General features: G+C 37.7%; 1 protein-coding gene across 1 annotated transcript; it reads right to left on the reverse strand.

Moving 5' to 3' along the window:
* Positions 1–1,340: 1,340 nt before the first annotated feature.
* Positions 1,341–4,435, reverse strand: LOC145986845 (uncharacterized). Its single transcript, XM_083121317.1, has 3 exons — positions 4,424–4,435; positions 1,856–2,126; positions 1,341–1,792 (listed from the first exon to the last, which is right to left on the reverse strand). Exons 1-3 carry the CDS (start codon positions 4,433–4,435, stop codon positions 1,341–1,343), a joined length of 735 nt encoding a protein of 244 aa, XP_082977443.1.
* Between the last annotated feature and the right edge of the window lie 9,066 nt (positions 4,436–13,501).

The following is a 13,501-nucleotide window of genomic DNA, read 5'->3' on the forward strand; positions in this document are numbered from 1 at the left end:
ATATACACAGCGAATCGTCCTCACCTTGCAAATGATTTGAGCCTAGAATATTTGGCATCGCGTAGGATTCCCCTCCACGGTAGGTGTATGTCATTCTCCGACGGCATATCTTAACTCAATTTTGTCTTCTTCTCAGAAGAACCTTGGCATTTTAGCAATATCAGACACTAATGAGTCCCGGGTTCGATTCCAGTTGGGAACCCCAACTAGCATCGTGAGGACAGTTGGGGAGCTACATGACAGGAAGAAGCAGCGGGCTCCGATGCCGATAGCCAGAAAACAGCGGCGATGGGACTCGATTGGCTCATCACACGTCACCCAATGAACAAGCTTCATAGAGCTGTTGCGCCATCAAATTTAGTTTACTTAAGTTTCATGTTAGCATTACAAGTAAGAACTTTTCCAGGTGTTTCTGCACATGGATTTCCGCATGGGAAAGCAGTACTCACAATGGAGCTAAACCCACACGCGGAAGTCACTGTTAACTTCCACTGTGTCATTTTCCCCCACATCATTTTCCTGATCTGCGCATTTTCCCGAACTGGAATCACAAGAACCTCGACTCTCCACAACAGACAACAACGATGCAAAATATGATGGGGAAGTGGTGTGTGTAATAGCAGTAGGCTTCTCCATGGCGGAATCCATGGGGAAGTGTTTGCATGTAATACACCCATAATAGAAATCAAAACTTGGTTGCAATACTCCTAGGGTAAACAATTCACGGAACACAGTTTCATTTCAGAAAATTTAATTTTATTACATAACAAAACAAAATAATATCCAAATATTTTGAAGGAGCATAATGCATCTTGCTACTTGTCCGCTAACCGCCCAGCGAAACATCTGAAATACACAAAAGATGAAATAATTAAAATCTGACAAGTCTCTGACATAGTTTGATGTAAATCTTGATATCTACTAACTTATAGTCAGTCAATACTGAATTTTACTTGATAGATGTTCAAAAAATGTTGGAGAAACTGTAAAAGTGGAAATGAAAAGAAAAAATTAAAAAGGAAACGAAAAGTAAACAGCGATTTTTAGTCAACACGATATCATTACTTTCGAAAATGTAACACTTTAAAAAGAATTATTTAATTATTATTACTAGTAACTAAACTATAATGGAAAGTTTCAAGTGTGAGGAAGATTCTTATAGAGAGTTGAAACGTCACGTTGTTACATGTTTTTTTACTGAATAGTTATAGACTGCTATGGTGAGCATATGCAGTGTTTTATCTGTCATTGAAACAAGTCTTAGTATAGAAATTAAACGTGCGAGGGATTGAATATAATAATTATGTTTTTTACTTACTCCGTGATCATCGTCTCACTTTCTAATGCTTGTACCCTCCTCCGCTTCCGTGTCCTCCTCCGAACCCTCCGTCACCTCCTCCGTGTCCTCCTCCGAACCCTCCGTCACCTCCTCCGTTGCCTCCGCCTCCTCCGGGAACAACGATCGGCTGAGGGACGTGCACGGGGTGAGGAACTCCCACAGGGACGTGGATGGGTTTCGGCACGGAGACAGGATAAGGTTTGGACACGGGGACTCCCACGGCCTTCACGATGGAGACGGGATACGGTTTGGAAACGGGATAAGGGACCTTTCTCTCCACAGGAACAGGGACCGCTTTGGACACTGGAACAGGGTACGGCTTTGGAACGTAGACGGTGTATGGTCTGTCGACTGCCACGGGTATCTGAACGGGAACGAACACCGGGACTCTCCTCTCGACCGTGTAGGGAACGGGTTGGGCTACGGGAACAGGAACGTTCCTCGTGACGGTAACTATGTTGGGGCCTCCACCACCCAGGTCGACGCCCCCACCACCTCCGCCTCCGCCTCCTGCGCCACCTCCGAAATCTCCGTCGCCTCCTCCGAAACCACCACCACCTCCTCCTCCTCCGTGTCCTCCACCGAAACCGCCTCCGCCGAAACCTCCTCCGTGGCCTCCGCCGAAACCTCCTCCATGACCTCCTCCGAAACCTCCTCCGTGGCCTCCGCCGAAACCTCCGTCACCCAATCCAGAAACTCCTCTTTTCTGCTGTTGTTTTTCCACAGAATCATTGTCATGTTCCTCCTTGGCTCTAGCAATTATAGCCAAAGCTATAAGGGCAAAGATCTGAAATTGAATTCAAAATAAGTTAAACTACCGAAATGCAAGTAGTGTAGCGTGACGGTCTTGAAAATTTAAGCAACCCTATACTCTGTCCCGGGAATCTGTGGAGCGAGCAAACGAAAGCAAGCCTCAGTGCAAATGGTAACTCGATAGGTTCGACCAATGAACAATCGCGAGGGAGCAGGATTGCGTGGAGAGGAAGAAGCGACTGCAGTTACTATCCTTTGCAGTAGTGTGTTCTGTTTCGCTCCTCCCAATCGCTTTCTCCCCTTCTCTAGCGTTATGCGCGGCCTTGTTCCAGAGATTCCCTGGATAGAGTATAGTGATGACCCCATCATTCACAAGTTCAGCTCAGCAACTTCAGCCATCGTAATCAGTTGAAAAATAATGAATTTAACAAAAACCTGCAATTGTATAGATCATTATCCCATTTTACCTGAAAATGGAGCAATTGAGTGCAAAACCGTTACATGTATTCCATTTAAAATGAAATGGCTTCTAGTCTGTGCTTCGATTCACAAAACAGAGTTACGCTGTATGCAACATTTCGTGTAGCTAGTTTCAAGTTAAGCCGGTTTTAGACGAAAGCATTTCCTTTAACATTTTTTTTTAGCATAAATGCTATGTAAATGCTTCCAAAAATCTTATAGCAGATAGTATTTTACACGCAAGCATTTCGTGTAACCTTTCGGCTAGATTTTCCGATTACAATGTATAACATATACAGCATGAAAGGTACGTCGAGTTACACCTTCTATGCTGAGTGTGCTATGTTTACATTTGAAACGACTAAAATATTCTTCCATACGTATACAGTAAACGTTGTAAAGTATGTATTTAAACAGCGCCATTGATTTGTATCTAATAACGTTTTATACGAAACGTTATTCCTCGCGGGTGAATAGTTATCGGCTTTCAAAAATTTGAAGTGATACATTGCTTACATCTCACGCGGCCGCCATTACACCTGCCCTCGTGACCTAGAGGTCGCTTCTGATTGGTTATGCTAATAAAGTAACTGTTACCTGTAAGTGCGTTACTAGTAGTTATTTACTTTCAAACACTGCCACAGATCTTCGCCGTGGAGTAGTTAGTTCGAGCTCTCTCGAAACATAGTGTTAAAATAGATATAAGTAGTAAAATCATTAGACATTTGACAAACTCCATTTAATGTGGCATTTAATTTAAACATAGCCAATTATTTGGCGATGAATTGGCCAACTAAAGCTCAATATGATATGATAAGGTTCTAGCAGGAATCAAAGAGATTTTTCTCCGTGTACCGTTAAATAGATAAACTTGTATCTTCTTATAATTAGGAATACTGATACCGTTGCCGAAGTATTGGTATCGGTATCGGAAACACCGGTTGGAATTAATTTACCAATACCTGCCAATACTTTCCGGAATAATTGTCTTTCGGGGGGTCCACAAATATGTCAGTGTAATTATGCTGGAAATTATGCAAAGTGTGAAGTATTCATTTATTTTACACAAGCATTGTGTGAAAACATGGATTTTGTGACCCCATACAAGTTATTTTAACATTCTCTCGAATATTTTAATTCAAACTTGTACATATAGGTGGAGTGGAAAATATTAATCGATATTTTGAACAACTTTAATTGTTATATTTTTCAAGGATAGTTATTGGTATCGGTGGTAATCGGTAAGAGTATCGGAACAGACATAATTCTAATTATTTACTAGTATAACAATTCGTGATTTATTCTTTCCACCTTACTTAGAAAGGACAATTTAGAAATTTTCATTTGTGAAATATATTTCTCAGTCTTAATGTTATTTTTATAATATAATTTTTACATTTTAAAAATGAAATTGGCCTGTTTATACTCCGTCCCAGAAATCTCTTGAGCAAGCGAACGAGAGCAAGTCTCTACGCAGGAGTGACCAACGAACGCGTGAGAGGGAACAGGATTGCGTGGAGGAGGGAAAAGGGACTGCAGCTTCCAGTCTTTAGAGCAATGTGTACTGCTTCTCTCCGCCCAATCGTTTTCTCCCCTTCTCTACCACAATGCGCAGCCTTGCTCCAGAGCTTCCCGGGATAGAATATTGTAATTGTTATTTAGTTCTGTTTCCACCAATGCAAAAATTTCATCGACATTGTTATAGAAATAACAGAAAATAATTTTGAAGAAAATAAATTTCACTTATAGTATCATTTTCTAAATTCTCTCACAACTACATCCTTGAAAACTGACTCCCAACTCACTTATATTTCACCCCCTCCCCCGATTGCAAAACCTGGGAAATCATCTGGAAGCAAGAAAGATACTTACGGAGGTCTTCATGTCGGATCAGATCGCGAAAGTTCCTTATCAGAAGAGGAGAAAGCCGCTTATGCCTCTTGCAATCCCCCAACCGACTTTTATATGACTGATCCCATCAAAGGACTTTCCCCGATCCCCTCGTTATTATTTGTACTCCTGTCTCCGAAGCAGCCACTGTAACAGAATTTACACTAATTAAATGAGCAGCAATAAATATCCGGTATTTGTATTTCAGCTCAGATGCTTCAGAATATTCTGCAGTGTTCCTGTATTATTAATACTGAAGAGATCAGAAAGAAATTTTAAATTTAAATCTTCAAAGGATATAGGAAACAAAATACATGTTTGCAGACCAAAACCAAGTGCTCGCTAATGATCAAAACTTAATTGTAGAAAACAATTCATTTCAATATAATTTTAAATTCAAATACGTTGCGAAGCATATCTCCATTATTATTATGGTTATATTTATTCTAAGCAAATCTAATCTAAAAATATATTAAGGAGATATGTGATTTTAGACTAATTCTCTTATGATAATATTGGCTGTGGATTTATGAATATTTTATATATTCTTTATACGAGCACGTCATTATATAGTTATGTCTATGTAATATGTATGCATGCTATTTAATTTCACTTGTATTCATATTTATATTATTTATATATATGCCTCTTTAATTGGAGATGGCAAATAAATAAATCATCGTTATCGTCATCGTCATCGTCCTATTATCCAAAAGTGCAGAAAAGCGAAGCTGAATAATACAAATCAAATCCAACCAAATACTTTTGGGACTAATATTAACAAATAAAAACGACTTGAAGTGGAAAATAAACGTAGACTTAATTCTGGCAACGTATGTTACTTTTCTATTCATAAATTTTTATCCTCCCGTTTAATGCCAAAGAACATATAATTTTAAGAAAGTTATTTTAACCTACAAGAGAGGAAGCAATCAATGAGTGATATTGGAGGAAATAATTGCAATACATAATTTTTGTGCCAGAATGTGGCAAAATATGTAATTTTCTTTATTCAAATAAAAAATACTTTACCAATCTCTTTCCGGAAAGTTCGCCATCTTCGAAAATGGCGGCAAAGGAAAAGGTTTTTCATCAATTACTTTGAAACGGTAGGCCTGGCCAACAAATTCTTTCATAATCACTATTAGCAGAGGCAGTGGATAAAAGCAATGCCCAGCAAGGAAATAATTAGAACGTAAGTGGGTTTTTTTATGTTAGATTGTGTGAAATGATGTAGCTTATTTTCTCTACTATCTCCTTTTTTACATTGTACGTATTTCTTTAGGGCACAGGTTGTTTGTTTCTTATCCCCTCTCCTCCACATATGCATACACATACACATCTGGCTTTCGAAATTAACTTGGCTGTATCCTGTGTAATATCGTGTACTTCAGCTTGTAATTGACGTTGAAAATTATATAATTTATGAAGTAAAATGAGTATTGTTCTATGAAAATCAAAAATGGAAAAATTACTTTATTCATAATTGTAAAGGTTATGAAATCCTGACACAGTAAGCCCGAAGGGTGCAGTCAGTCTCATTTAAGTATCCTTGCATTTTATAAGAAGAATCATTTACTGTTTGTAGTTGATCTTCAAGATTCTAAAGAAAGCTTACTGGCTGTCTGGAAGAATTCAGTTCTCATTCAGTCTGGATGCTCTCTCACTGACTTCTGCTTCTTGGATATCCCAAAGCAGTTTTCTTCACGAGCAGAAGATAATAGCTTTCGGGTATCTTTCTCAGTACGGAAATATGTTGAAGAAATTCAATTATAAACAGCATGTTGAGCATGTAAATGAGTACTAATAGTGGCATATCATTACAAATCTTGACTATTCTGTCCTTAAACTGTACTGATCGAACAGTTATAATTCCTCACTTTCTCCACAAAATATACACATTCCCAGGTTTCACATACAAGCATAATTTAACACTTGAAGATGTATGTATTTCTTTTCGTGTCACAAAATTCCTCTCAACATCTTAGTGAACTCTTTGTTCACGTTGAACATTTATGGAAACACATCTTTCAGTAGCAGCACTGAAAATTCTTTGGACACACAATTAGCTTCACATTATTTAATAAATCATTGCAAAAAAAGTACTTGGTACGTTTAAGCTGGACTTCACTTCACCCGTGCAGATGGGGCTGACCAACCGCAAAGTTTCTGATCCAGAATAATACGAAGCTCTCGTTTGATTCATCACTGCCGATGGCGCGAAAAGATTTTTTTTTAACTGCTGTCAAAACCCGAACAAAAGGGTATTGTTTCAAGTGGTTGCCAGCTTGGGTTGCAAGTCTCTTCACCCTTCTGTCCTTCACTCGAGAACAGACACTCGTCAACCTCCAAATTTTGAGGCAGGAAGGACCCTTCCGCCGATTCGAATGTTTGATTTCTCAGTGGGAAGGTCAAGAAGAAGATGAAATTACAACATGAGTATGGAGCTGAAGTAAATAGGTAAGTATGGTCAAGAGAAGATTGATCTTGCCCAGGGTAGGCACGTGTGGACGAGATGTGCTTCTGCTACAATAAACCTTCGCGTTTAGGAATACCAGAGATGTAGTTATTTTTTGTTAACCTTATAAGGTTAATCGATGTTAATCGATGTTAAAGGTTATGTTAAACGATGAGGACATTCATGTAAAACACCCATGCCTACAGCGGGATTCAAACGGGGAACCCCTGGCGTCGTAGCGTGCTGTGCTAACCACTTGGCGAAGGAGGTCGACTTAACCACATATGCATTATTAGAACTAGGCGTAATTGTAATTGCAAACAATTAGTATGTGGTCACGTTAGAAGGCCCAGTTATAGGGCTCTTAGCAGTCAATTTTCGTGACTGGTCGCAGCTGAGCGTTCTCGTAGACACACCCACTCAGAGCGTTCTGGAGCCCGTTCGAAGAATCAGGTTTCGGTGAAAATTGGTACAGAGACTATGAAGAAACGAATGCCGACGGAAAAAATAGGAGAGGAAGAGTGGGAATATATATATATATATGCATTATTAAAGGGGTGGACAAGAAAAGGACAGTTTACTTTTTCATGGCAAACAAGGCTTAGCATTAAGAGGCCATAGTGCTGGGGCAAAAAGTGGGGGTCAACTACCTCCTCGCCCACGCCACCCTGTTATTGGCTGTCACTGTGTCCAAGATGTCGTTATAAATGTGGACACTAACCGTTAAAATGAAGAGAGAATGAATCCTATCTCTCAAGTAAAGTATTTTCAATTTTTAACCATTTTTCAATTTTTTACCACTAGATAGCCCTGTTGTAAAATATTTAGTAACAGGTATCTGCCTAAAAGTCTACTACCTATATGTACTACGTATATCCTAACGAATGTGATAGATATAATCCCAATTCAATAAACATGTTTAGCTGCTATGGTATATAAATGAAGACTAAAATTCGTAAATGCTGTAAGTGCCACAATAATTCAAACACCGTTTTCCACGTTAAACTGTGAAATGTGCCATGTTTTATAATGTGGTAACCGTGAAAGTGGCTGGTAGCCCTCTAAGTAGTTCAAAGAGCGTGTAAAGAGGTCACTAGTGTGCACGTTCTTACGGGCTGATGTATGGAACGATGCGATTTCCCAACACTTTCGCTTTTGCAATTTACAACGTTTACCACTTTTAATCCTCAAATGACAATGTCCATGTATGCACTAACAATTAGTAGTATTTCCAACAGTGGTTGCATGTCAACGTAAAAAATGATTTAACATTGGATAACTAACTAACTCTCTAGCCTTCTTAAACCCGAAGGTTCATGGCTGCAGCAACACAGGCCTTCCACCTGTCCCTATCCTGAGCAAGATCTATATACTCTTTTCCATCTCTACCGATTCCCTTTATGTCCATCTCAACCTTGTCCATCCATCTTCGTCTTGGCCTTCCTACAGGTCTCTTACCATCAGGTTTCCCAACAAGAATCCTGTAAACTCCTCTTTCCTCTCCCATTCGTGTCATTCCTAAGTCTTTTTGATTTAATTATTCTAATAATATCTGGGCATGAATACAAATTATGTAACCTTCTCCACTCACCTGTCTCCTCATCCCTTTTAGGTCCAAAGATTTTCCTAAAAATCTTATATTCAAATACCCTCAATTTATGTTTCTCTTTCAATGTAAGGGACCAAGTATTACACCCATATAATACTACAGGCAAAATTACTGTCTTGTACATTTTAACTTTTAGTGTCTTAGATATTAAACGAGAAGACAAAAGTTTATGAAGAAAGAAGTAAGATGCATTTCCTGAATTAAGCCTACTTTTATTTCCTCTTTAATATAATTTTCATTTGTTAATATTACTCCTAAGTATTTGAATTTGGAAACTGGTTCAAACGAGTTGTTATCAATAATTAGATTTTGATTATTACCTAACACTTGGTTTCGGCCTGTAAGCATATATTTAGTTTTCTCTTTGTTAACTTCCAAACCTATCTCTTTAGCAGTTTTGAAAAATATTTTAGCATTATTCTTAATTGTATTCACATCATCCCCTAATAAGTCTACATCATCTGCATATGCTACCCACACGAATTTTACTTTCTGTTTCACTGGTACATATTTTTATCATGTTAACAAGCTTCTTAGGTATTCCAAACTCGACTAATATATTATATAATTTATCTCTTTTGACCGAATCATATGCTTTTTTGAAATCAATGAATAGCTGATGGACATTTTGATTATATTCCCACTTTTTTTCAAGTGTCTATCTGATGTGAAAAATTTGATCTGTAGTTGATCTGTTACTTTTAAATCCACATTGATAATCACCTATAATTTCATTAGCATATGGGGTTTGTCTTGTTAAAAGAATGTTAGATAATATTTTATAGGTTGTTGAGAGTAGAAAAATTCCGAGGTAATTATTGCAGTTCATTTTATCACCTTTTTAAACACAGGAACAATTATGGATTCTTTCCACTGTTGAGGGATTTCTTCTTTATTCCATATTAAACAAATTCATTTATGAATTTGACATATTAACGTATTTCCACCATATTTAATTAACTCAACTCAGCTGGTATTAAATCAATGCCAGGTGCTTTGTTATTCTTAAGCCTTTTAATAGCATCTTTAACTTCAGTCAAGTTAGGTTCTGGAACTAAAGGTTCTGCTGTGTGTACTTTATTTACTTCTGATTTATCTTCTACGTGAACATTTAAAAGGTCATTAAAGTAGTTCTTCCATCTATTTAGAATATCGCTTGGGTGTGTCAAAAAATTACCGTCTTTATCTTTTATCAAGTTTACTTAAGGTTATCACCCCTTTCTAAATTCATTTACACCTTTATTTAAATCTCGGATATTTTTGTTTTTGCTGTTTGTTTCGATTTCGTTAATTTTGCTTTTCAAGTAATCTCTTTTCTTACTTCTAAATGTGCGGTTAACATCTCGCTTTATTCTATTATACTTGCTTAGATTTGTATCATCAGAGTTATTTAACCACCTCAGTCTAGCCTGATTTCTTAATTCTATTAGATTATGACATTCATTATCAAACCATGGCTTACTTTTTCTTGGTTTATGGTATCCTATACTTTCTTTAGCTGCTGATTCTATTGCATTACGTATGTGCTCCCAATTCTTATTTACGTATGTTCCATTTACATTTTCATCATCATTTAAATCCTGCAAATCATCAAATATATTTGACAGTTTAATTTGGTAATCTTTCTTAATTCTTTCATCAGCAAATTTTCCTGTATTAAATTTTATAAATTTTAGATTTTGTTGCTTATGATATATCACTACGTGTTTTTCTGTTAATTTAGCAATTACTAAATAATGGTCACTGGCACAGTCAGCACCTCTATGTGTACGAACGTCAATTATACTAGTATGCCTTCTCTTATCAATGAGAATATGATCTATCTGATTATGAGTTTTACCATCTGGAGAAGACCAGGTATATTTATGGATATCTTTATGTTCAAAAGTGGTACTTTTCACAATTAAATTCTTTGAGGTTGTAAAAGTAATCAATCTTATACCATTATCATTACTTTATTCATGAAGACTTTCTTTACCAATCGTGGGTTTAAATGTATCTTCTTTGCCAATCTGTGCATTACAGTCACCTAACAGAATTTTCATATCATACTGAGAAAATTTATCAAAGACCTGTTCTAACTCTGCATAAAAATCATCTTTAGTATTATCATCTTTATCTTCCGTTGGTGCATGTATGTTTATTAAAATAATTTTACACCATCTACCCTGTAAAACTGCATATGATTTCCTGTCATTAATAAATTCTACTGTTTTAAGAGCCGAGATAATTCTATCATTTATAAAAAAGCCTGTTCCAAAATTATGATTTTCAGTACCACCATAGAAAGAAGTATAAGTTTTAGTTTTACAATTCCCTTCTCATGGCCACCTAACTTCCTGGACAGCTACTACATCTAATTTATACTTAACTATCTCATTAACTGTACACTGAAATGTCCCAGACCGGTAAAGGCTCAGAACATTCCAGGTGCCTAATTTAATATCCTTATTCCTAATGTAAGTCTTATCCTTAGTCCAGGGACCTCCCAAAGTAGTCCTCGCCCGGAGATCCGAATGGGAAACTATTTTACCTCCGGAATATTTTACCTTGGGAACATCCATGGCCTCATATTGCTGATTCTTGGCATGTCTTTTTACAGTGCAGAGTTGTCAGCTCTACGCCTAACCCCCAATATGAATGGAGGACCACACCTGTCGTTGGTAAGTGGATCCCTCGGATCTAGTTGGGAGGATCACATTGTAGTCCACCTACCATACCCCACTTCTGCCGATTGTGGGATGCTCATAGAGCCATGACAGGACAGCTCTTTAATCCCAACAGAGCAAAATGTTGACCATTTCACTCTGTTGGTTGACTAACTGCAAGGAACAAGTCACTAGGCGATGAGGTCGTCAAATCCCTACGCCGAGACAAACGAAGCTTGTAAACGTAATAATGGAAAAAATATATTCAACTGATAATATTAAAAAATATTTAATATACCAAAACTCATTAGTCACATTTACTGGAATACTTAAACGAATTCTGGAATAACCATTTTGATCAAATTTATTAAATATTTTTTTCCTATTTTTGTAGGCTTACTCATTGCTTGTACATGTGTTATAAGTTTCATTTGGTCATTTTTGGGGCACGTAATCATTTTTCGCACGTTAATGAAAGGAAACCAACCTAATTGGGAATATAGAAATGTTCTTCACTTTTGAAGTGAATCTGAGTTATGTTAGTCAATTGTTAAGGCCGCTTTGTGTGGTATATATTACATTCCTCACAAAATGTTTGGGATATATTATATTAAGTACAAAAGTTTGGAATATTGTTATATTAGACGATAGGTTTTGATTGACTGGTGTTTTGACTGGAAAATAAATGAAGTTGAACAAAATTGATAAAGCAACTGAGAATGCAGAAGTGAAATGCTGAAAACTAAAAATAAGGATAGGAGGTTATTTTTTTTCTAATTTAAGACGATATATGTGCGAAGTTCGCCTTAGTTGTAAGCAAATGGATCCATTATGAATGTAGATGTTCAATCCAAGCTACATACCCACCGTAGAAAGCCAAAGTAACTTAGTTTCATCAATAACATCACACTCTGGAGCAGGTGTACGTACTTAGAAATTGAGTTCATGTCGCGAGCTGCGTTATGAGCATTTTCGGAGGGTGGGACAAAATAATATTACTTTGATAATTTTAATACGATAAGTAGTAAACGATTCTTAAAATATTTTATAGCTTACTAAACGTCTAGTAGGTAATAGGTAAACTTCCCCATACATATATCACAGTGCCATGAATGCACATTTTAGGGGATGTGGTGGGGGTAGTGCCCCACACATTCTCGATCTTGACCATTTTGGATGTGTTGTGATCAGCACCACGCTCCAGCCGCCTTCACCCACCTCCCTCACCCCTACCCCGTTGCACCCAGGTGCCCATTGCTTTAAGGCTGGGTGAGCCCCAGAGCCGCTTTATGCGGGGACAAGGTCGGGAAAATTCCGACCTTAGATCACCCACCCTGGAAATCGAACCCGGGGTCTCCCGCGTGGCAGTCAAACGCCCTACTGACTAAACCACCTTAGTTCCAAACTTGTAATGTCATCACATAAAAATTGGGAGATTGATGGATTGATTTTCCTATCTAATTTTATATATTTAACGTAGTTTTACTCTACGTGGATTACTCGATGGTTAGATGACTAATGATAGAATGGAATGACCTACAATGAAGCCCATGCCTTGCTTGTTATTCGAACTCGAGTCCCTGGCTGTAAGAGGATACTTGTTTCTATTCACAACGAGTGGGTACTTGGGGGCGCGCTTCATAATTTCATTAATCAGACATACACAATTAGTTTTTAGTCATTTGGCCTCCAATTTATTGATCCGGGTCCAATTCGACAATGTTGTAGTAACCAGATACCGAGTGGTGAACAGGTGGTTGTCTGTCATTGCTTTCCACACAAGTAGAAATATTCCTACCACTCCCATCAGGACCTATTTGTTTGTCGAGAGTCAAAGAACTGTTTTTGACTCATAAAAAATACATAACAATTTTAATAATGTGTACAGTAGTCTACAGAATGCCCCAGTACAATGTCTAGAGTGGTACAAGATTCTTTCTTTATACGAGTATTATTAGTGTCCGAGGCAGTTTCCGAAACGAAAAAAGTAGGGACGAATTAAAATGAATTGACTATCCCGACTAAATCATGACGTCTGGCAGCCTTACATCAATGGTTATAAAACTAAAATGACCAAATATTGTAGACTTCTAGAACCAGTTTCCCTCCACAAACAACCTACATTCATTCTGCAAGAAGAGAATCGGGGTGTAAGGAGTGCTCCCTCCACGTAGTGCACCCAATAGTCAACCTCACTTCCACGTAGTACACCCTGGACTGCAGACTATAGAGGCTCTGCCGACTGGCCCCATGACCAGTATAATTCTGTGTCGTCCTGTGTTTTGTCCTTATTTGTGCTGAGCGTCCTTTTTAGCCTCAGCTTTTAACCAAGGTAAGGACATTTT

This window comes from Lepisma saccharinum, chromosome 4 (genome assembly GCF_977018435.1).
Source record: "Lepisma saccharinum chromosome 4, izLepSacc3.1, whole genome shotgun sequence".
NCBI classification, from domain to species: domain Eukaryota; kingdom Metazoa; phylum Arthropoda; class Insecta; order Zygentoma; family Lepismatidae; genus Lepisma; species Lepisma saccharinum.

Coding starts and splice junctions, on each gene's coding strand:
- LOC145986845 (XM_083121317.1), bottom strand. Junction 1,793..1,855: donor CGACGGAGATTTCGGAGGTG/GCGCAGGAGGCG, acceptor GCCCCAACATAG/TTACCGTCACGAGGAACGTT.